The sequence below is a fragment of the Trachinotus anak genome, unplaced genomic scaffold, assembly GCF_046630095.1.
Source record: "Trachinotus anak isolate AG129_WGS33_773 ecotype Australia unplaced genomic scaffold, CSIRO_AGI_Tana_v1 ptg000014l, whole genome shotgun sequence".
Lineage (NCBI taxonomy): Eukaryota > Metazoa > Chordata > Actinopteri > Carangiformes > Carangidae > Trachinotus > Trachinotus anak.
In genome coordinates, this window is record NW_027273865.1 from 21,434,536 (window position 1) to 21,456,371 (window position 21,836).

General features: G+C 42.3%; 5 protein-coding genes across 7 annotated transcripts; 4 read left to right on the forward strand and 1 right to left on the reverse strand.

Moving 5' to 3' along the window:
* The first annotated feature begins 614 nt into the window (after positions 1-614).
* mfrp (membrane frizzled-related protein) lies at positions 615-8,258 on the forward strand. The gene is made up of 13 exons (XM_071496570.1): positions 615-1,072; positions 2,284-2,392; positions 3,186-3,323; positions 3,446-3,613; positions 3,699-3,918; positions 4,508-4,638; positions 4,728-4,853; positions 4,960-5,036; positions 5,133-5,281; positions 5,501-5,631; positions 6,014-6,148; positions 6,417-6,544; positions 6,641-8,258. Exons 1-13 carry the CDS (start codon positions 1,019-1,021, stop codon positions 6,863-6,865), a joined length of 1,791 nt encoding a protein of 596 aa, XP_071352671.1. The 5' UTR covers positions 615-1,018; the 3' UTR covers positions 6,866-8,258.
* Positions 7,296-11,071, reverse strand: nudt8 (nudix hydrolase 8). Its single transcript, XM_071496572.1, has 5 exons — positions 10,824-11,071; positions 9,303-10,220; positions 9,089-9,221; positions 8,350-8,427; positions 7,296-7,918 (listed from the first exon to the last, which is right to left on the reverse strand). The coding sequence occupies exons 1-5, from the start codon at positions 11,048-11,050 to the stop codon at positions 7,733-7,735; spliced, it is 1,542 nt and encodes a 513-aa protein (XP_071352673.1). The 5' UTR covers positions 11,051-11,071; the 3' UTR covers positions 7,296-7,732.
* On the forward strand, positions 10,975-15,324 carry ftr86 (finTRIM family, member 86). 3 transcript variants are annotated; one of them, XM_071496569.1, is made up of 13 exons: positions 10,975-11,097; positions 11,572-11,719; positions 11,846-12,087; positions 12,473-12,568; positions 12,700-12,933; positions 13,067-13,229; positions 13,311-13,403; positions 13,508-13,558; positions 13,711-13,734; positions 13,862-13,903; positions 14,202-14,276; positions 14,379-14,581; positions 14,756-15,324. In XM_071496569.1, the coding sequence occupies exons 1-13, from the start codon at positions 11,041-11,043 to the stop codon at positions 15,089-15,091; spliced, it is 1,764 nt and encodes a 587-aa protein (XP_071352670.1). In that variant the 5' UTR covers positions 10,975-11,040; the 3' UTR covers positions 15,092-15,324. The 3 variants fall into 3 exon arrangements, with proteins under 3 accessions (XP_071352670.1, XP_071352668.1, XP_071352669.1); XM_071496567.1 differs by having other exon boundaries at positions 11,572-12,087; XM_071496568.1 differs by lacking the exon at positions 10,975-11,097 and adding an exon at positions 11,231-11,401 and having other exon boundaries at positions 11,572-12,087.
* A 1,166-nt stretch (positions 15,325-16,490) lies between these two features.
* LOC139632026 (C1q-related factor-like) lies at positions 16,491-17,984 on the forward strand. The gene is made up of 4 exons (XM_071496747.1): positions 16,491-16,548; positions 16,692-16,805; positions 16,924-17,064; positions 17,150-17,984. The coding sequence occupies exons 1-4, from the start codon at positions 16,542-16,544 to the stop codon at positions 17,581-17,583; spliced, it is 696 nt and encodes a 231-aa protein (XP_071352848.1). The 5' UTR covers positions 16,491-16,541; the 3' UTR covers positions 17,584-17,984.
* A 1,864-nt stretch (positions 17,985-19,848) lies between these two features.
* On the forward strand, positions 19,849-21,452 carry LOC139632305 (complement C1q-like protein 2). Its single transcript, XM_071497181.1, has 4 exons — positions 19,849-19,959; positions 20,186-20,293; positions 20,435-20,575; positions 20,706-21,452. Exons 1-4 carry the CDS (start codon positions 19,953-19,955, stop codon positions 21,146-21,148), a joined length of 699 nt encoding a protein of 232 aa, XP_071353282.1. The 5' UTR covers positions 19,849-19,952; the 3' UTR covers positions 21,149-21,452.
* The last annotated feature ends 384 nt before the right edge of the window (positions 21,453-21,836 follow it).

Here is a 21,836-nt window from a genome sequence, read left to right on the forward strand (position 1 = left end):
ACAGCAGCAGCAAAAAGAGAAGGAGGGATTGAGCAATATATGACAGGACACAGATTTGAGCTGTTACTTTCGTTTCAGGTCGCCCCAGTTTTATCTTTTTCTCTGCAGTCTGGTATTGGTGAAATTTTTTATATTGCTTTCTCATTTAAAGCTGCTCCAAAACTACTATAAAAATCTATTATAGGACACTCAACCAAAATGTCATGAGCCAGCTTTGTGTAACTAATGCAATTTCAAATCTCTTTAGCACTTCAAGCTGTTATTCACCATCCTAAACCAAACCTCATCCCAGCACTGTTGTTGTTTTTGATGCCTAATTACCCAGAATTATTATTAAATGACTCAAATTGTCTTTGTGCCAAGCATTTTTGTGTTTTTTTGTGTTTGCTTTCCTGCTCACTCAGGTTTGCAAGTGTGCATGTGAATAAAACATTTTAGAAGCTTAAATGATCATTATGGGGATTATAGAGATTTAACAGGGACCCCCCCCCCCAGCTCCACCTACACCCTCACTCCTTCTCCCCTTCCCTGTCACCTCCCTCCTCCTCCTCCTCACTGCTCAGTCCTCTCAGCTGACTCGGCTTTGTTCAACACTGTGAAGGAGTTTCTAAAACTCTTTTGTAAGCACTCACACACCATCAAAAAACAGGAGGAAAATACAGGCTGCTGCTGCTACACTAGACAAAAGGACGGAGAACAGCAGCAAACAAGGATTTTGATAATTGCAGTTATTTGATGTGCATTATGTTGTATTTTTATCTGTCTTATGCTCTTAGATGTTCAACAAAGGGCCCTGCTTTGCTGTGCTAGAGGACTGATGGCTGCCAGCTTCCTGCACGACACTGGAAACCTATAGTCGGAGCAGAAAGTGAACAATGTTAAGAAAACCTGGGAATACATCGTTATCACTCCCTCATAGAGAAACGACTCTTTCACAGTGTCATTCTGGATGCATTTATCACAACATCAGGCTCTTTGAGAGGCAAAGGACTGACTAGAGAGGGGAGCACAGATAAAAATGTCTGACCTCAGCCAAGTGGCTGTATACTCAGACTCCTCAGATATTTACAAGGTGAGTAAGAATGAAAGATAATGATGTATTTTAGGAAAATTTACAAATTAATCAATGTTTAGAACTGACTTTAATGGCAATTTTACATGCATTAATAGTTTAATGCAAAATAGAATAATGCATTAAACTATAAAAAAGGTTTAATGAATCATTTCAAGCCATATGGACCTGGAACTCTGCTATTCCAGTTTTCATGTGGAGACTTCTCAGTCATGGCTGGAAGAATGACCTTATTTTATTTTGGTGTAGATTGTGCTTATAAAATGCATATTCCCAAGTTAATTTGGGGTGTGGGCCCCAACAGCAAATATTTGCCCTGATAGGTTAATCATTACTCAATCTTAATCATTACAACATGATTGTCCTTAGCTGTGTGGTTAGGCCAGAAACCTACCTTTGTGCATGGTCACTGTAATTGTAACTACTGTATGGGTTAGTATTCAAAACAAGACTATATTGATTTTGCTGAACAGGTGCCACTGTGGCCACAAGCAGCAATTACATAATGTTAGCACATTTCCCAGGATTCTTCTCAGTCAGTTGCTCTAAAGCTGCAGCTGTAATCTATATTTTTATGATGGCAAAGTATCAAATGACTGTCAAAACAATGTGAAAGTGGTCAATCGTAGTTATAAACCCACAGAGAGTGATCACCCAGATCTGCAGCTCCCCTCAGCTTAATGAAGCTTTATAGAGAGTTTTCAGCACCGTAGCTGTTCAGTCCACAAGTCCAATATTTTGGTTCATTCTCACTCAAGCTGTAATGAGATGTTAAGAGAGAGATCACAACCACTTTGGTATCTTAGTGTCTATCTTTAGCTTAAGCTTTTAGCCAGAAGGCCAGAAAAACAACTTTTAAAAAAATGCTAATCCTGCTCCATAACTGCTGGACATGGAAATAAAGTTCACATTATTAGGTGTCCTGACTGAGTGTGTGTAAATAAACCATATATAAAGTTAACAAAATCACTCAGTAATGTCTGTTACACAGCGCTATTGATCCGAAGTTTGCTAATATCAGCATTAGCAACCACAAGTTATCATACCAGACCAAGTAAAACTGTAGCAGTAAAACCCAAGTGTGTTTCATTGCTTATGAATTCAACTTGTCATTCGAAGAGGAAGATTTAACTGTAACTGTACAACGTTTTCTTTTTTTAAATTGACTTTGTCGTTTTTATTTCCACTTTTTCCTGTTCTGCTTTTCACAGAATGTTTTCTGTAACCCTGCCTTTGAGCTGGAAGGGGAGCGAGAGGAGAGAGTGGAGGGTTTCAGGACGTCCTCGTCCACCCCTGAACCATTAAAACCACCAGCAGCGAGTGAGTCAGCGAATTAAGCTTGCTTTTTGTGACTAACATGAGCTGTGTGTGTGCATATGAATAGAATTAGGAACTTTATTGGATCGCTTGAACTCAGCTGACTTTTCCTGCCAAGGATTAAATGGGCCATCCACCAATTTTACATGTCAAAGATCTGGGTAACTGGTAATGGTTTTTCCTTGAAAACCTATGAAAACAGTTGTATTATGTCTTCTATGACATCCATGAGAAAATAACCCTGATGATGTCATAGTAATGTCATCAGACATTAGGAAATGAGATACAGTATTTTCCAGCCCAGTATTTTAAGAGTTTGACCCACACTGGAGACAAAAAGTACTTCGGCCTCTGCTGCTTAATTTAGATTATTCCTTTAACAGATCTGTCTCTTACAAGCCCAACACTCTGCCCTTGTGGAAGGGCAATAAAAAAATCACTGGAGTACCCATTTAACTGAAAACATTATTGTGAATTTGTGGGAGTGAACACTTTAGTAAACTGAGGCAAAAACAAGTTCAAATTACACAATGACGGCAGTTTTTTTCTGGTTGCAAAACCAGGCAAAGTCCAGCAGTTTATATTTAGTTTTCATTTTGAACCTTTGGAAAGTGTAAGAGAGGAGCAGCTTCTCTTTCTCTAGAATTCACTTCTTTAATACACGTGATGCCATTTAAACACCTAATTGGTGTTAAAAGAAAGAGGGACAGGAAAATAACATCTAAGTAAAAAAGTAAAAACAAAGCAGAATGTTAAAATTGTGTTTGTGTACATTTATGTGTGCTCTGTCATTCAGGCCTAGGCTTGGGTCTGTTTGGGGTGTGTGTAATGCGTCTGCGGGGTCCAGGTTGTGGCTGGGGGGTGGTGGTGGTCTCTGCTGCTGCTCTCCTCCTGTTAACTGCGGTTGGACTGGCGCTGGCCCTCATCCTCACACGTGAGTCACTGCTGCACCTCCAATCACTCATTACTACAAATTACAATAAATAAAGTACATTGTTTTTTCACAATATGTGAGAGAATAATTGACTTTTCTCGTTGGTCCTCTCCATGGTTTAGAGATAAAAGGCCAGGCAGTTGAGGATCAGCTGTTGTCCACCAGCACTCCAGCACTTTCGAGTGCAGGAGATGGAGAGTCCCATATTTTACCCACAATCCCTTCCAACAGAAGTCAATGGGACAATACAGCTGCACCACAGCCCACAAGGGTCCCCTTGTCTGAAACACGTATGCGATTCAAAAACTATGCCCACTTACTTGATCTAACATGTTTTTGTGTAACTGAGACGAGGTATTCCTTTCTGTCTGTCAGGTTGTGGAGGTGTACTGACTGACTCAGAAGGCAGCTTCAGTTCTCCAAACCACCCCGGCTCCTACCCCCCCAACTCACTGTGTGTGTGGGTGATCCGAGTCCCACCCCCCTCCTTGGTTCAGATCCATGTTTCCTATTTGACCGTGGAGGGACCGTCTCCGTGTTTGTTTGACTGGCTGGAGGTGCAGGAGCAGACGGAGCAGAGCTCTGTGGTCACCAGGTTGGTGCAAGCAATATTTTTTATTTGCTCTTCAGAATTTCAGAAAGGCCTGTCTGTATGTATAATATGTTTCTACTTTCTCACCTAAGTAATGTAGGTTTGGAGGACTTTACTGTTAAAGGAGAGGCATGGATGTGTGTTCTTAGTGTATGAAAATGACACAGACCTGAGATTCAAATCAAATTAGCCTGGATGCTTGTTGACCATAGAAAACTAAGTGAAACTAACTCATTAAAGTATCATTTTTAAACATGTTCTGTCTAAAGGAAAATGATTAAGGTTCATGTCATTACCTTCATTTGTTGGTAGATGGCACTAAAGGTCTGTGCATAATTATAACGTCTCGGTACTAAAGGTGTCTTGGAAAGCTTTCAGTACATGTGAATACTTTGACAGTTTTGGTTACTTGCATTCTTGGTAAGTGTCGTAACATGATTCATGGAACTGCAAAAACGTTACCTAACTCCTGCTCACAAATCCTTGTAAGAATTTAAGGTGCAAAGTTTACACTCAGCTGGCAAAGCTGCAATAGTGATAAAAAAAACATACAGATTATTCTAAAATAAGAGGTCTGTCCTCTCTCCTGCAGGTTCTGCGGTAACGTAGCACCACCAACAGTCAACACAAACAGCAGCACTGTGTGGGTCAGCTTCCGCTCTGATGGCAGCATCGCAGGCACCGGCTTCTCAGCTCAGTACAGGGCCATACAGCCTGGACACAGTCAGTAGTCTGCATCAGGAAGTGCATTCACACACTTGTGCTCATTCTCATGTACATTTATGCGCATTGGCACATGTGTGTTTTCACAGAGAGCTGCTCCAGAGAAGAGTTCATGTGTGACAGTGGTCGCTGTCTGCTGCCTGTGTCTGTGTGTGACGGTCATCCAAACTGCCATGACCAAACAGATGAGGCAAACTGCAGCCATAAACACAAGGGTGGGAGCATGGAAACTAAGTTAAAAACAGAAATGTGAATCAGAAATACACTTGAAAAGGCCCTAGGACTCAAGAATGAACTCATGGACACTGACTCTACTTACAGAATGTGGTGGGCAGAAGACTGGTCCTTATGGTTACATGGCAAGTCCAAACCACCCAAAGCCTTATCCTCACCAGCAGGTACGTTCAAAGCCACTCCGGGCTGCTAAACACACTCTGAACAGGCTATTTTGTTGGCTTTGTTGTCTAACCTACAGTTCTATTGTTTTCCACTAGTTGTGTATATGGTATATATCTGTTGAGGAGGGTCAGGTCATCACACTGAGCTTCAGGAACTTCAGCCTGGAGACTCAGGACGTGTGTGAGTTTGACTACGTGGAGGTGCATGACAGTGTTGACACCGGAGCTGGAAGAGTCCTGGGAAGGTGAGACCTACCACAGCCTTGATACTTGATATTTTATTCTGCGCAGATTTTATATATTTTTCAGGACCTTACCCTTCTGTGATATTTTCAGGCACCTGGACGGTGACTGTAGCTTCAAAGATCCTGTCCTTGTTGTTTAAATAAGTGTGTCTCCTTCTGTGTGAGTTATATAGCCACAATGTTGTGAAGCATCTTTTATTTCCGCTGCCTTTGTCTCAGGTTTTGTGGCACAACCTTCCCACCAGACCTGACCTCCTCTGGCCCCCACATGACTGTGTTGTTTGTGGCTGATGAGGGAGTGGCCGACAGCGGCTTCAATGCAACATACCAGGCTGTGTCTGTACTGGACCGTGAGTTCTTGCGTTTGTGAAGCTAATCTATTTTAACCAAAGTGCTGCTGGTGCCTTTAGTATGTCCTTAACCTCTGATCTTTTCTTTTTAAATGTTCTTTCTTTGTTTTACTTCCTGTCTTCTTCTTTCTTCTCCTTCCTTCAATAGATTTCTTTGATGCTTCCTTCAAATCTTACTTCTTGCCCTCTTTCTCTCCTTCTCCCTGTTTCCTTAATTCTACAATAGCCACATTCTTCATCAAAAATTGGCAGTCTACACCTGATGCCTTGTTGAACTCCCTTAAACTCCTTTAGAATTTCTGTCACTTTCTTCCTTTGCATTTCACAGTCTCCTTAAACTTTCCATTACTCTCCCCCGTTTTTTTGTGTGCTTTATCCAAAGGGACATGTGGTCCCAGCCAATTTGCCTGCAGTACAGGGGAGTGCCTTCAGCCGCAGTGGTTGTGTGATGGATGGAACGACTGCCCTGATGGAGCAGATGAGCAGGGCTGTGGCAACTCCACCTACCCTCCCTTCAGTGAGTCCCTGTTATCGCTGACCCCGATCAGACTGTCACAGATACAGTAGCTTTTTTCTTTGAGTTTTGCTTTTCAAATCACTCTTAAACTTAAAAAAAAAAACAATCCCTACCAAAATAAGTTTCAGGATAGATATGATTTGTCTCCAGGAAACTTAAAAAAAAACCAAAATATAAATGTTAACCTTCAATTATAATTTTCTTTGTGCATTAGAGACTGTGAATCCTGATTGTCTAAATGTCAAAGCAATGATTTCTCGTCTCTCAGCTTCATCATGTGAGTTTATAGAGGTAGAGATGTGTCAGGACCTCAGCTACAACCTCACCTCATTCCCAAACATCTGGCTGTCCATCGCTGATCAGAGAGAAGCTGCCACACTCCTGCGACAGTACCGGGTAAAAGCCAACTTCATAACTTTTATTTAATTTACCTTTATTTTCCTGTTGCTGCCATATAATCCTCAAACACTGAGGCCCTGTGCTGTTGTCCAGGTGCTGATGGAGCTGGCCTGCTTCCAACCTCTGCAGAGGCTGGTGTGTGGGATGTTCCTGCCCCAGTGTAGCCCTCAGGGTGGCGTCCTCCAGCCCTGCCGCTCAGTTTGCTCTTCAGCTGAGCAACAATGCAGCCAAGCCCTGGATCTCCTCTCCTTCAGCTGGCCCTTCAACTGCCACCTCCTGCCTGACTCACAGGACCCCATGGAGTGCTCGCTGCCTTGATGCTTCAAGAGTTTGTAGTTACAGTTGTGCTGTTAGTAAGAGAGACGCTCATTTCTGAAAAACAGTTCACACCAGATTTGCAACAGTGTTTGAGGACAAAAAAACCTGTTTTTTTTTTTACAGAACTGGAGACCAGTTTTCTGGACAGCATTCAAGTGTGTAGAGCGCAGTATGACCCTCACTAGACACTCCTGCCCATGACGCTTGTGTGGCACATACAGAAAACTGGGACACAGCAGCTAATTTAAAAGAAAAGCTTTTAAGCTGTACATTTTTGTGTGATTCACTAAGCCAAGTGGAAGTTTTCAGTCTCCAGTAGAAAATCAAACTGGTATAAATTGTCTTTTTGCACTATTTATTGCTTTGATGTCTGAAAATCATGTGAAAACATATCTGGCCTATGTAGAAAGAATGAACAATACAGACAGAATACCTGTGAAACAATCTTTATTGCATTATCATTCAACACAACACATTATGATGTGCCTCTACTATATCAGTGCTTACAACTGTCAGGATATAGTGTGAGATAAAATGGGGAACAGAAATGGGTTGATTGGGTCTAACTGGAAATCATGAAGTCTGTTACAGCTTTGCTTTGCTGAGCCAACATGACAAAATATTAAAAATGTGAAACTTGTGGCAAAAGTTATCTCAATTAAAATCCACCTAAGTGGTAACTGCGGAATAAAAGGAGGATTTGTAATCATTGAAAAACAAGGATGTCCATGAATTAATTTTAAAAAATATATAGTACTGACATGATTTTGCTACACAAAGTTTGATTGCACATTTCTCATCAACAGATCTTTGAGAGTCATGACAGGTCTGCTTTAGACCTGTAAACTGTAAAATAACACTGGGCGGCTAAGGAGGAACAATGAGTTTCAGGGTATAATCTAAAGCAACGGCGGTCAGGCCCCACACCCGATGCTTCCCGTTACGAAACACTGGGAGCGTGTATCCATACTTATCACCGGTGCGGAAGTGTGTGTAGCCACAGTTGTGTGGGTTACACAAGTGGGACAAGGATAAGGTGAAGATCTCCTCCACCTGGGATGGACACAAGCATAGATATTTGATTTTAAACAGAAACCAACCTGAGGTGTGTTTTTATGGTATTTGTTTGTTTAATTGTCTGTTTATGTGTACGTTACCCTTGCTAGTTTAAAAAAAGTCAGAAACGATGTCAGAGAGTAATCAGACAGACATATAATTAGCAGGCTGAACTATAGTGTTTTCATCACCCCAGGAGATCATTTGGTGCAGAGTGCAAACAGCGACTTCATACCACCAGTAAATCTGCAAAGTATTTGTCATGGGAAAATACACTGGCATAAACTGTATAAAACATGACTTAATAAAAACAGGACCTCTATGTCCAAAAACAAAACCTCTGGTGATTTACACATGTGGAACTCTACCCATTTCACGTAGATATAAAACGTAGGGAAGTGCTAAAAAAAATAATAGAATGTCCGTACCTCTGCAGGGTTTGGTTTGAAGGACAACTCCTCTAGAGGACCGAGGTTAGCCAGCACGGGAGCAATCACCATCCCTGACTGGAGAGACACACAAAAGACACAAACTCAACACAGATTTTGTGTTCAGAATTAAAATCTTATTACCGAAAAATATTGACAAATACAGAAGTATAATGAAATGTTAAGCCTCCTTTTAATAATGATGTGAAATATTTATATGAATGGCATGGAAAAATATATTGTGTTTTTTATTATTATAAAGCTAGATTTGTCCCTGTGTTGCCTATCTTTAGTTTCTGTAGGCCCAATTACAATAAATGTAAGGTTAGTCCTAGAACTATTTATGGATTAATTTAGTAATCATCATCAAGACCATTAAATATCGACAAAACAGTTGTCTAAATGATTTATCAGTTAAAATTACCAAATATTTTCTCAATTGTGAGGATTTGATGCTATACCCTTGTAAACTGGATATTTTTGGCTTTTGGACTGCTGGTCAGAAGACCTTAACAATATGACCATGAGCTCCTTGAATTTGCAGTGAACATTTTGACTGTTTTCATTATTTTCACTGGTATTAATAAATTTACTAGATTAATCAAAAAAGATAGTTGACAGATTAATCGATGATAATAACTGCACTATTTAAGACCATATAAATTCTCTACAAAGTTCAGTACAGCTCACCACTTTACCACATGGTTCAAACTCTTAAAGACAAAACAGTCCCACTCACCATGTCCCTGAGAGGCTTCAGGACACCCCAGACCCTCTCTGTTCCCACATTAACACCCAGCTCCTCCCGGGCTTCCCTCAGCGCTGTGGCCACCACATCTCTGTCTGAGGGATCACTCTTGCCTCCTGCAAAGCTACACATGAATGGAAATAAGAACACATACTCTACTGAATGTTTTTAATGCAGTTTAGCGTGTTTGTAGCCTGCTACTAACCTGACATCTCCCTTGTGCCTGCCCTTCAATGTGCTGGAGCGCAGGGTGAAAAGAAATGCCGGTTGCCCCTCTACAGAGCAGAGAGAGACCAGGACAGATGCCCACCTCCCCTGGTTCTTTCCTTGGCTCTGACTTGACACTTTTCTCCCCTTTTCCACTTCGTAGAGCTTGAAGTTGGGCTCCAGGCTCTGTCGACACCTGTTTTCATTCTCTGGGGATAGACAGTCTCTCCAGGTATCTACCACACGAGGGGCAGCCTGATGAATAGTTCTGACTTGCCGAAGAAAAAGTCTGGAGGCTTGTGTTCTACTGTGAAAGTGGTTCAAAATCTGTGGCGTATGTGCTGACAGGCTGAAATGTCTGACAAAGTGCTGTCTGTAACACAACTGCCTTTTAGGAAGGTTACACTGAGTCTTATTGGTGAAAGGGAGAGAGACTTGGCAGAAGTCCCAAGGCCTTCTCCATGGTTGAAGGCAAGTTGTGTTGGTCAAACAGTCCTTGTAAGTGCTCACAGCTTTGGTGTTTTCGCGTGAATCTTTCACTACAGTGCATTTCCAAGGATCAGACACTCGTTTGTCTTTTGCAGAGGTAGAAATCTGAGGGGGGTGCTGATGGCTGGTTAAAATGGCTTTGGATGTGAGGTTTTGAAATGAAGCCTCTCTCAGATGATGATTACCACAGTCCAAGCTAAATAAAGACGGCTGTATTGCACATGATACGGTCTCTGTGGACAATGATGACCCCTCCTTGCTTCTGCCTCTTTCAGTATTCCCGCTGTATCTGCTTTCCTTCACATGTTTTGCACCCTGCCATGCAGCACCAGTGTGCTCTGAGAAAGCAGAGAGGTGGGATTCTCTCAATAGCAGCAATGACCTCATGGGACAAGACCAGGTCAGGATTTGAGAGCCCCTCAACATCCTATGAAAAGAAACAGAAAGATTCAAAGACAGTCTTAAAAGCATCAGTCAATGGGGCATCACTAACTACACTGGCATGCAAAGTTCAGTCTATTTCTCCACCTGCAGAAGAGGTGGGGAGGATACGTGTTAGGAAAAACATTAGCATGAGCTGGCGAGTAGATGGGGTTTGTCTCTTAAAACCCCGGCGATCTGAGCTCAGAGGTTTACCCAGACTGGACAACTACACAGTCCGTCAAACTTTGGTGACTTAGCCTCAGCTGCTAGTTAGCCATCTGAGCTCTGTCAGCGAGGTATGGAGAATCGTGTTACGTTCAGGTATCAGGTTCATGGCCTCTCCACTACCACATAAAGCTGTCTCATCTGATTTAGGAGGCGTCAAAATCTTCGGTTTGAAACTCAACATGCATGCACGGCAACTAGCTAGCTAAAACGTTAGCATACAACTAGCAAAACAGAAAGCTGACTCGTATCAATCGTATCGCGATTCTAAAATTTCAATTTGGTCAATGGCAAGGATTCGACATGTCAAACAGGAAGTAATAAATACGCCAAAGACCGAGAGTCAAGAGTTGAATGTAATTTGTAAGTGGAAAACACTCACCTTGAAAGTTGGATGAACGGCAGCTCTCTCCCTCCGATACCCGGCTGCCTCCAGTCAACATGGCGCAGAGGAGCTTCGTGCGCGTCAGTGATGCCTTCACTGCGCTCTGTTGACGCCAAACTTCTTTCGCAACTCTTCAACTTAGCTTGTTTTTTTTTAACTGCAAATAAATAGAGGGCGTGGGTGAGATAGTTTTTTTTTTTAACATTATCCACTGATGAATTCATTGGGAAAACAACCCATTGATTTGCATCACTACTCGTCACGCCTTCAGGTGAAAAACCAGTCTATCTTCTTTTGACTGTTCGTTAACAAGGCCCATCTCTTTCACCGGGTAAACTAAAAGAAAGGTTCATTACAGTTTTAGTTGATAAAAAAAACAAAACAAAACAAACAAAAAAAAAAAACCATCACTGTCTTGATAATTTCTGATGGGTACTAATTCATTTTTTGAAGTGACACAGTTGCCATTTGTTCATAAGGCCTAATATTTATCATTTGACCAACTGGGAAGCACCTGTGACATAGGACAGAAATTCCTCACCCCACCTGTTTTACCAGCCCCACCCTGAACCCAGGTTGCCTCACTTTTTAAGCAGCATGTGACTCATGTGAACTGGCATTTAAAACCTGCCATCTTTGTGTGCATTTCCTATTTCTTAAGCTGACTTGACCAGGAAACCTTGCGGTTATCCACGTAGAGATCCAGGCCTGAGAAAACTTACTCACTTTCTCTCCTTCAACCCAGCACCATATGGCCTCTGCCTGGACTGAGGAGGAGACCTTTGTCTGCTCAGTATGCCTGGACACCCTGAAGGACCCAGCCACTCTACCCTGCGGACATTCGTACTGCTTGGCTTGTATCCAGAGCCACTGGGACAAGAGAGACAGCAGGGGTAAGTACAGCTGCCCCCAGTGTAGGCAGGTCTTCAACCCTCGACCCTCGCTGGCCAAAAGCACCGTCCTTGTGGAGGCTATGGAAAAACTGAGAACCAACAGCCTCAAGCAACACATACCCACAGTTGCCTCCTCAGCCCCACCATCAATGCCTATCTACCTGGAGGTCCTACCAGATACGGGGCCGCGACAGGGCAGCGTGTACCCTCAGCTTCCCCCAGTGGAACCCCGACCCTGCCCTCAGCACAACCGACCCCTGGACCTGTTCTGCCACGAAGACAAGGAGTGTGTGTGTGAGGTTTGTTGCCAGCATGGACACAAGGGACATCATGTGCTGAAACCACAGGACGAGAGGAATGAGAGACAGGTATGTAGTGGAAAAGGACAAATAGTTAGTTTTGTAGTTAGTTGGTCTAATGCTGGTCTTGGTGTATAAGATGAGGTGCAGGTGAATCTAGAGCTGTGTTGTCATAAGTGTAGCATTTCTAAAATGTAGCTGAACTTGAAGTACTTGAAAAACAGCTGTATTTAGTGTTTATCCCTGTTGTGAAGTGTTTCTCCTCTTTTTTAAGAGGATTTTCTGCCCAAAATATTTTGTGGTGTCACAAATTACTTACAGCCAAGATCTAACACTGCCCCATAGACCATGTCTCCTCTTTTCTATACTAAGCTTTGGATTGTGTGTGTGTGTGTGTGTGTGTGTGTGTGTGTGTGTGTGTGTGTGTGTGTGTGTGTGTGTGTGTGTGTAATAGAAAGAGCTTGTTCAGATGCAGGCAGAGGTACAGAGGAGAATTCAGGAGACTGAAAAGAAGCTTAATGAGCTACCACATGCTGCTCGCCAACACAAGGTAAGTGACAATTATAATTGTTTGGTGTATGAGCCTTTGTACGAAGTCAGCATTTTTGATGTATCTTGACACACCTTCTTTGTACCCTGTTTTATCACTTCCTCATCCTCTTCCCCTCTCTATACTCCCAGGCCTTGGTCCAGGCTCTACAGCGAGAGAGCACAGATTTATTCTCAGAGCTAGCCAAGAATGTGAGTGTAACAGGCACCCAGGTTGGTGAGCTCCTCAGCACCCATGAGACCTCCTTAGGCAGCCAGGTTGAGGGGCAGATCCACAGACTGGAACAGGAGGTGGCACAGCTCCGCTGGAAGAGTGAAGAGCTGAGCAGACTGGCTGACATGCAGGATCACATCTGCTTCTTGAAGGTAATGAGTGTGCAACAGGGTGTTACTGGAAATTCATTTGATTAGGAGCAAATGAAGTGAAAGAGGCATACGGTTCACAATCAATAGAATAAACCTCGGTTAATTGTGATACTTTCTGTCATTTGTTCTCAAGAATTTCCTATCCATGGAGCCCCTGGGTCAGACAGGTGTCACAGGAGAGTCAGTGCTGAATCAGGAGGAAGCGGTGGTAGCCTCCATCCGCTCAGCCGTCAAAGAACTACAAACGTCAGTACAGGACCTCTGCAAGGCCAGCCTGGACAAGATCATCATATTAGGTCAGTATCCCTGTCTCCTCTCCTCTCCTCTCCTCTCCTCTCCTCTACACTACACAGTCAAAACCTATCTTCTCTTTGTAGTGAATCGTGGCCCTGTGGCCTCAACACCCAATGGTGCAGTAGCAGACACTGCACCTGCTAATAACTGTGGTCAGGCCGGAGCACAGAACTCAGGTACAGAAACTTAAAATCATCCAACGCTTTGACTGTTAGCTCTATACTGAAGAAGAGGACACTTCGAGATGTGTTTCTCACAACTCATTCATTCTTTTCTGTAGTGTATGAAATGATAACAGCCGCTCCACCTTTGCCACCTCCACGAGTTCAAGGTAAGTTTAGTACTTTAGATCTTAATATAAAGTACAGTATGTCTGTGGCTCTTAAAACAAATGTTCTTGGATATGAAAATCTTTAAATGTGGCACTGAGTGACCTAAGTTCATGTTTTTTCTCTGGGCACAATGCTTCATCCAAATATTCAGCTTTACATCCTGCATGTCCTCAAGGTAATAATAAGAACATCTGCCATGCTACATGAAAAAGTCCCTCTGATATTAGATGTCATGGAGTTGAGAGTTCTTTGGTTTACCTGTTCCCTTTGTTGCCTTTTTCCCCGTCTCTCTGAACATGAAGGTTCAGCCCCTCCTCCACCCGTCCCTCCTCATCAACCTCAAGGTAAATACAAAAGCCTTAGAAACTGCCTGCACATATTAATCAACTACTTTATCTTGCAGATATAGAGAGTGTGGTGTAGTTTTGATCCCTGTCATATTTACTCATTTATGTTTTGTGCTCTTATCACCTTGTGTAATTTACAGATAGTTATTGTTCCTGCTTCACTTTTGAAAGGAACAGTACACAAAGAAAAATAGCAAAATAAACAGTGCAGACTATTATTATAACTCTTAATGTTAATTAACTTAATAATTAATGTCATTCAATTTGCTGACATTATATCTGTTATTTGTTGAAGGTCATATTAACCAAGGTTACACAAGAGGGGGAGCTGTGAATCCAGAACCAAAGTCTAGAGAAGAATTGTTAAAATGTAAGTCAATCATAGTCCACGATATGAAACAGAATTGAGACCACAGTGTCAAAGCCTTCAGGGGGTCCAGAGTCTTCACTAAAACACATCCTCTGCTTTCAGTTCGCTTTGAACCCACCATGGACCCCAACACGGTGTATCGCCACGTGCAGCTGTCAGACGGAGGTCATAAGGCCACGATGCGAGCTGAAAACTTGAACCCGCCAGACCATCCTGAACGCTTCCACTACTGGAGACAGGTTCTCTGCAGAGAGCCCTTGGGTGGGAGCCCTTACTACTGGGAGGTGGAGTGGACTGGACAGAAGGTGGAGCTTTAGATATAAGTGGGGAAATCTGGGGGGGCAGGGGTTAGATACAGACATAAGCTTCATATAATAAATTAATGGAAATCCGTTCAAATTTGACAGCAAAGTACATGTCTTCATGTCTGGATGTCTGGTTCCCTTTCCCAATCTACTTCTCTCTCTCCCGTAATGCAGATCACCCTTGGCGTGGCCTACAAAGAGATGGAACGTAAAGGTTCTGATTACAAAAGCCGTTTGGGCCACAATCCCCTATCTTGGAGCTTGTACTGGTCTGGGACTGGCTTTTCCTTCTGGCACGATGGGCAGGAAAAACTACTGGGCTCACCTAAGGCCAAACGGATTGGCATCTATCTGGACCAACATGTGGGGGTTCTGGCGTTTTATCGCATCATCAACAACCAGGCTGACCTCATCCACCGACACCAGACCCAGTTCACCGGCCCACTGTACCCAGGGTTCAGATTCTGGTCAGGAGTAGGAGCCACAGTGACTGTTTGCCAATTGGATTAAGTTGCATATGAATGATGGGCTGTTTTGTTTGCTTTTTTTAATTAAACCTGTTTGTTTGGTTGGAAACATTTTTGAAATTTGAATGAGGAAGTAATGTTCTTGCTCTAGAGATGCTTCGAGATAAGAAACCAAACATTAAGTTTTCATAATATTCTTTTTGCACCAACCTTTATTGATCTGATGTAACTCTTCCAAACATGTCTTTGTAAGTTAATAAAGAAATAATAAACACACATTTCATTGCACACCTTTCTTTCAACATTTCATAAATACACGTTAACATCTCTCTAGTAGCCTATCACGTGGCAATTGGGACTCTTCAAATATCCCCCAGTAATTATTATGTAGGTATGTGTATCATAGGCTAATACAGATTCTGCTTATGTGGCTAAAGGAATAACCAGAGTCCTGCAGATCTTATCTCTGAGTCCTACACCGTGGTGACCTGGATGCTATTGAGCCCCCCCTCCATTCTTATCTGTATCTCTAGTTTTCCCACATGGATATGGAAAGAACAATTTGACCTTCATTGGTATTTTGTCCACACATTCCTTTAACTGGACTCAGGTAAGATGTTTTCCATAAACCTGCAATGAAAAGTCATGATTTATATTCACATTGACTCATACAGTATTCTCAACTCCTCCCTGTTTGGCTCTTTTCTCTTTTATGCCAAACATTCATAAGCGTAACCTTGCTTTGTGCTAGTTAACTCAGGTAATTCAACACTATTCACAAGAGGACAATGAAACTCTCATTCTTCCACATGGTGGCAACAGCTTGTTGTCTCCTGCCCTGGTTGAAAGTTAGATGTCATGGACACTGGACTTCTGGGGTGCAAAATGTTTATCTCGAATTTGAGATTTTAAAAAAGAAAAAATCTGCTGGTATAGATAAGGACTGCAGTCTCAGCGTAATGTAAATATGTAATGATATATGATTGACACAAAACTACACAATCCCAGCTCATACAACTGAGCTTCATCTCTTTAAAACATGTTTATGTGAACAAAACTCCACAGTATTTTCACTGCTGCAAACTGGCACAATAAAGTAGCTCCTGCACTCATAAACACGGGGGAAAGATGCTTCGTTGTGTGCTGATGGGAACACTGAACCCCGTGGGCATCTTGCCTCAGAGGATAGATGATACCTGACCTACATCTACAACACAAAACCCCCGTGGGTGTGCCTGTTTATGTGTGTCCGTGTGTGTCTGTGAAGCCTCCATTCATAAAGAAAGGTATACAGATGTTGAGGTATACAGGTATATAGGTGTACACGTATGAAGGCAAAAAGGGTGGAGAATAGAGGAAACAGGGAGGAGCTACTTGAAGCCACATGAATAGAACTGATGGGAAACATATATATATAGCTGTGATGCTTGACCCTGCATCAGTCTATCACACCTTCTGCCCCTCTGAAGCCATCATCAGTTGCCAACACAACCATGCGAGGTGAGACTAGATATAATTAGAAAGAAAAGTTGCAACAGTTAACAAGCTGTGATGAATACCCAGCAGGGAGATGGAGATTTTTTGATGTACTGCATGGTAAGATCTAAGAGCACAATTTCTGAGTTTTGTTCTTCTTCTCCCAGCTATTGTACTGCTGTGTCTGCTGGAATCAGCGTTGGTCCAAGCCCTTGATTACTCCTGGGGTGGACCTGACAAGAAAAACGAAAGTGGAGACATCGATCCCAGCACGGAAAATGGTGAGAGATTTTTTTAAGAAAACAAGTCAAGTCAGAGGACCCACTCAACTTATCAGCACTTAATCTGATCTCCAATAGCTTCAACCTGGTGTGTAACTGTGTATGTGTGTGTGTTCAGTGTGTCTTACGGACCAGGCGTCATGTGGCTGCTGTATGATGCAGCAGCAGATACACAGGATGAAGATGTTTTTTAACATGAGCCTCAATGAGCTGGAGAAGGAACTCATAAAAACAAAGACTGTGCTCAACAATATCAGAGGTACGACAAGTGCATGAGTTACATCATATATCCCAATTAGGGGCTTTTACCTTTTACCTAAGTTTTATTTCTTTTCCACTTCCAGCCAGCCGAAGCGCCTTCTCTGTCGCTCTGACCAATGACAACAATTTGAGCTGCTTTGGCCCCCTCCGTGACGACAAGCTCGTCATCTACAAACACGTCTTCATCAACTTGGGAGATGGCTACAGTGTGGACACAGGTGTCTTCACGGTTCCCCGCTCTGGTGTCTACAGCCTCGCCCTCACTGTCTACAGCGACGCTGGTTCTCCTGGTAACAGCCTGGCTGCCTGCGCCAGTCTGCTGGTTAACGGCTTGGTGGTGTCAGGACCCAGAGAAAAAAATATGCAAGACCAAGAGGACAGCGCCACTATTGTTGTGGCCCTCCACCTGAAGGCTGGGGACAAGGTGGCAGTCAACTTGCCCATCGGATGTTTCCTCTGCGACGACAACAGCCACTACAACACTTTCACTGGTTTCCTGCTGTACGCTACTGACTAACTTAGGGAAATGTAGCTGCCCTGGGTTTTGTGCCAACTGTTACCATAGTGACAAGGTTTGAATCTGCTAGAATAAATCTTTCTAATGTGACAGTTGTGTATCACCAATCCCGACATTATGCTTCATTTTGATTTATTGTTTTATTTCATCATACCCATTCTCAATGCTATCTTTTGACAAGGGCAGTGATTTCACTCAAGTCAAAATGCTTTTGAAGCCTTTCAAACATCAGAAATCAAGCCTCAAAATGTTGTAAGTGTGTGTTACTATTGTCCATGTCCCGACCTAACTTGTCACACATTTTTTTCTTGTGACTGTAAATCCTCCAGTGATTGGTTTTGTATGATGGAAATATGTGATCTATAAAATGACAAGATAATAAATCAGGATTTTGAACAAAATAGCAGCATTGTGAGGTGTTTTTCTTTTTTTTCTTTTTAATCTCCACAATAGCACACTTTAAAAAAGCACTGATAGCATTGCTGTAGCATTACACTCCAATAGCATTGTTGTATTCATGATGTACAGTATAAAAACAGGATAAAAATAAATAAAACACTCTTGCTCTTATTTGACAAACACTGATTCTTACATTACCCGCAATGCATCAGAATTACCATCACTTTAGTTGGATATTTGGCTGTGTTATGTTAGTAGTTAATGTAGCTTCAAGCAGAGATGAAGAGTAGGCTACAGGTGTCTGGTAAGCTCAGTCTTTAACTCCACACCTCCATCATTTTCAAAGATGTTGTCTTCACCTGTCGCAGCTTGCTATTGAGCCACAAAAGACTTGAAACACTTTACGTCAGTGGAGTTCGCCTTTAAGCTTGATGCCCAAATATAATAACAATGATTGTTGGCAAACAGAGCGAACCTTTAAGACTGAACTTTCAATATCAAGTCATATGTTTTTCTTTCATACACATTTTTCATGAAGCCTGTAGTTATGCAGTTGATCCCATTTTGCCACTACTTCATTTGGTCTCTTGACGTGAAGTGGAATACATATATTGTATCACATGCCAGGTGAAGAACTACCAGTGTAGTCAGCCATACTTTTCTTTGGTTCCACCATGAGGTGGCATTTGTGGTTTTGGGTAAAATGTCTCAACAGCAATTGGATGGATTGCTATGACACTGTGTACAGATATTCATGCTCCCCTCAGGATGAATTTCAATAATGTCTCTAAAGTTTAATTTTGTCCAATAATTTGAATTTGGACCTAATACCAGCAAATCTGATGACATTCAGGTGACCTCTGCTTTGTGTTTATTGCCTACTAGCAGTTCACATGCTAAACTGCTAAACTATGATGATGATCATGGAAAACAATATGCATTCTGAGCATAAGTGAGCATGTTAGCATTCTCACATTAGCATTATAGTTCAAAGCATTGTTGTGCCTGAATGACATGGCTGTAGACTCTTAGTCCCATTATGGCCGCAGCAGGTTTGGCTGAACAGACGAGGCTTCTACACGCAATACTTTACATTCTTGGGGAGTTTTTATGTCTCTGTGGTGGCAACAGCCAGGGGCTGGAGGGATTATGTTTTCGAGTTGTCCTCTGTCCGTACATACTCCAGTCCCATTCTTGTGGACACAATACACAAACATTCATTTGGACTCAAGGATGAATTGATTAGACTTTGGTGTTCACAGGTCAAAGGTCAAGTTCACTGTGACCTCACAAAACACATTTTTGGCCATAACTCACAATTTCAAACGCTAATTATGGCACAATGTAACACAAATATTTACCATGATAAAATGTATTGATGACATTCTAGCTCCAAATGGTCAAAGGTCAACTTCTCTGTGACATCATAATGTTCTGCAAAAACATTTCTGGCCTTTAGTCAATGCTATAACTCATGAACAGAAGACTGGGACCATATGGCAGAGGCATACAACAGTGAGGAGGCAATCCAAGAATGCAACTGTAGTACAGGTGGTTGGACTGTGCTGCTGCATCAGACCCAGTACATGGCTAAAAAAATCATGCACATCACAGCTCTACCAATCATAATGCCTGGCTGCTGAACTCTAAATACATTTAATCTCAGGTGATAGATGATACCTGGGTGGCATCAACAACAAAGAGCCCTGGAGGGTGTGTGTCTGCTTGTATGTGAATTTTAGAAAATGAGGGCCCCTAGTGATGAAGAAATACATCTCCAGTTATAAAGTAATAAAGCCAAATGGGGCGGACAATGAATTAGAGGAGGAGCGATGTTAAAAGAGGAGGAATAAAACTGAGACATTACAAGGGAGGGGGTCAGAGAAAAATATATATCCACAACTCTTGTCCTGTGATCAGTCTACAAACCTTCCATCCTTGTGAAGCTGTGATCATTTACCAGCATCAACATGAGAGGTGAGACTAGATACAAGTTGAACTTGTGGTGACAAAATATCTTGAAGGGAGATGGCAGGAGCTTCATAGACAACTTGGACTCCAGAATAGCTCTTCAACTGAAAAGTCACAAATAATAGAAGTAGTTCCTGACTCAAGGTTGCTTATTAGTGATTAGTATCAAAGAAAGTAAAACAAGCTTTTTTCTGAGTTTAGTGGTTTATTGCTTTTGTACCTTTCCCTCCAGCTATTGTATTGCTGTGTCTGCTGCATGCTTTTGGTGGGGATACTCAATATGCCTGGGATGGACCTATCACAACAACAACAACACAAGCAGATCCCATTAAAAGTGATGGTGAGAGATTGTTAAGGAAATATGTCTGTACCTTTTTGTCAATTTATAGTTAGTGTGTATCCACATAGTCTCAAATGCAATCTAATACATTGTGTGCCCTTGTACGTGTGTGTGTGTGTGTGTGTGCGTGTGTGTGTGCAGTGTGTCTTGAGGACCAGGCGTCGTGTGGTTGCTGTCTGATTCAGACACAGATAAAGAGGATGGAGCAGTTCTTTAACATGACCACTGAAGCAATGAACAAGGAGCTGACAGAAACAAAGATGGCCCTCGACAGTATGAGAGGTGAACAACACATCCATGAGTCACACAAACCAGGAGGCAGGGCAGAGCATCATCAAAGCATCTTAGAGACCAAAACAGATCAATTTCTTATTCCTCTAACTTGACTGTTTCTTCTTCTCTGCGTTTCCAGCCAGCCGCAGTGCCTTTTCTGTCGCTCTAACCAATGACAAAATGTTCAACTGCTACGGCCCCTTCACTGATGACAAGTTGATCGTCTACAAAGACGTGTTCATCAACCTGGGTGGCGGTTACAATATGCAGACAGGTGTCTTCACTGTTCCTCGTTCTGGTGTCTACAGCCTCAGCGTCACCATCTACGCCACCGCTAATTCTGGTAAAATGGCCACATGCGCTAATCTGCAGGTCAATGACCGAGTGATTGCCATGCTCCTTGAACAAAACGGCCAGGACGCTGAAGACAGCGCCAGCGCCGTTGTGGCCTTGCAGCTGAAGGCTGGGGATCAGGTGGCGGTCAACCTGCTCAAAGGATGTTTTATCTGCGATAACAACAGCCACTATAACACTTTCACTGGCTTCCTGCTCTATGCTACTGACTCACTCGGCAAAATGTAGCCGTTCTGGGCTTTGCACCATCTTCTGCATTATACTGAGTGGTGACAGTCATGACTTGTAGCCTCTAATCTGTGTCTGATTTTATGTACTCTAACTCATCCCAACACAAGGTTCTCAACCTTATTATGTCCTGAGATCATGTCCCTTAAAAAAAACACTTTTATGTCTTTCTTGTCATGTATCAAGTATATTTGTAATAGCTGTTGATCTTTAGCTTACTAAAATGGTGTGGTGTAAATGTTATAGAAATATGAATGAAAAAAATCTGTGTCTGAGACTTACCAACAAATAAACCAGACTTCTGAAGAGACATTGGCATTGTGAATTGTTTCCATCCCCATCAAATAAATGAAAACTGATGTCGACATTAAAGACATAGCTGTTGACAAAGTTTGATTAAAAAATAAGCTAATGGTTAATATAACTGTAACATTTAGGAACTGCTGATTTTAAGAGTTAAATCTTTGTCAGCCACATGATAAAAAAATATAATGAAGCCCCTCAGTTACGCTGTGACACCACCTTCCTCACAGACCATGAAGATGAATTTAAATGGACGCAATCGCACCTCAACACACAGATAAAGTCTAAATCCAGTGTGACCACAGTAAGGCATGCATTGTTAAAATCGTTTTATAAAGACTAATGTCCAACAATAACTCAAATACATTGTGGACTATTCTGATAA

Bases quoted from the DNA above. Each gene is read 5' to 3' on its own strand.
- ftr86 (XM_071496567.1), top strand. From the start codon at position 11,041: ATGAATTCATTGGGAAAACAACCCATTGATTTGCATCACTACTCGTCA. The intron at 12,088-12,472 runs GTATGTAGTGGA...TGTGTGTAATAG, and splicing joins ACGAGAGGAATGAGAGACAG to AAAGAGCTTGTTCAGATGCA. The intron at 12,934-13,066 runs GTAATGAGTGTG...TTTGTTCTCAAG, and splicing joins ATCACATCTGCTTCTTGAAG to AATTTCCTATCCATGGAGCC.
- nudt8 (XM_071496572.1), bottom strand. From the start codon at position 11,050: ATGAATTCATCAGTGGATAATGTTAAAAAAAAAAACTATCTCACCCAC. The intron at 9,222-9,302 runs GTTAGTAGCAGG...ATTCATGTGTAG, and splicing joins AGGCACAAGGGAGATGTCAG to CTTTGCAGGAGGCAAGAGTG. The intron at 8,428-9,088 runs GTGAGTGGGACT...GTGTCTCTCCAG, and splicing joins TGAAGCCTCTCAGGGACATG to TCAGGGATGGTGATTGCTCC.
- LOC139632026 (XM_071496747.1), top strand. The intron at 16,806-16,923 runs GTGAGAGATTTT...GTGTGTGTTCAG, and splicing joins CGATCCCAGCACGGAAAATG to TGTGTCTTACGGACCAGGCG. The intron at 17,065-17,149 runs GTACGACAAGTG...TTCCACTTCCAG, and splicing joins TGTGCTCAACAATATCAGAG to CCAGCCGAAGCGCCTTCTCT.
- mfrp (XM_071496570.1), top strand. From the start codon at position 1,019: ATGTCTGACCTCAGCCAAGTGGCTGTATACTCAGACTCCTCAGATATT. The intron at 5,037-5,132 runs GTACGTTCAAAG...GTTTTCCACTAG, and splicing joins AGCCTTATCCTCACCAGCAG to TTGTGTATATGGTATATATC. The intron at 5,632-6,013 runs GTGAGTTCTTGC...CTTTATCCAAAG, and splicing joins GGCTGTGTCTGTACTGGACC to GGACATGTGGTCCCAGCCAA.
- LOC139632305 (XM_071497181.1), top strand. The intron at 20,294-20,434 runs GTGAGAGATTGT...GTGTGTGTGCAG, and splicing joins AGATCCCATTAAAAGTGATG to TGTGTCTTGAGGACCAGGCG. The intron at 20,576-20,705 runs GTGAACAACACA...CTGCGTTTCCAG, and splicing joins GGCCCTCGACAGTATGAGAG to CCAGCCGCAGTGCCTTTTCT.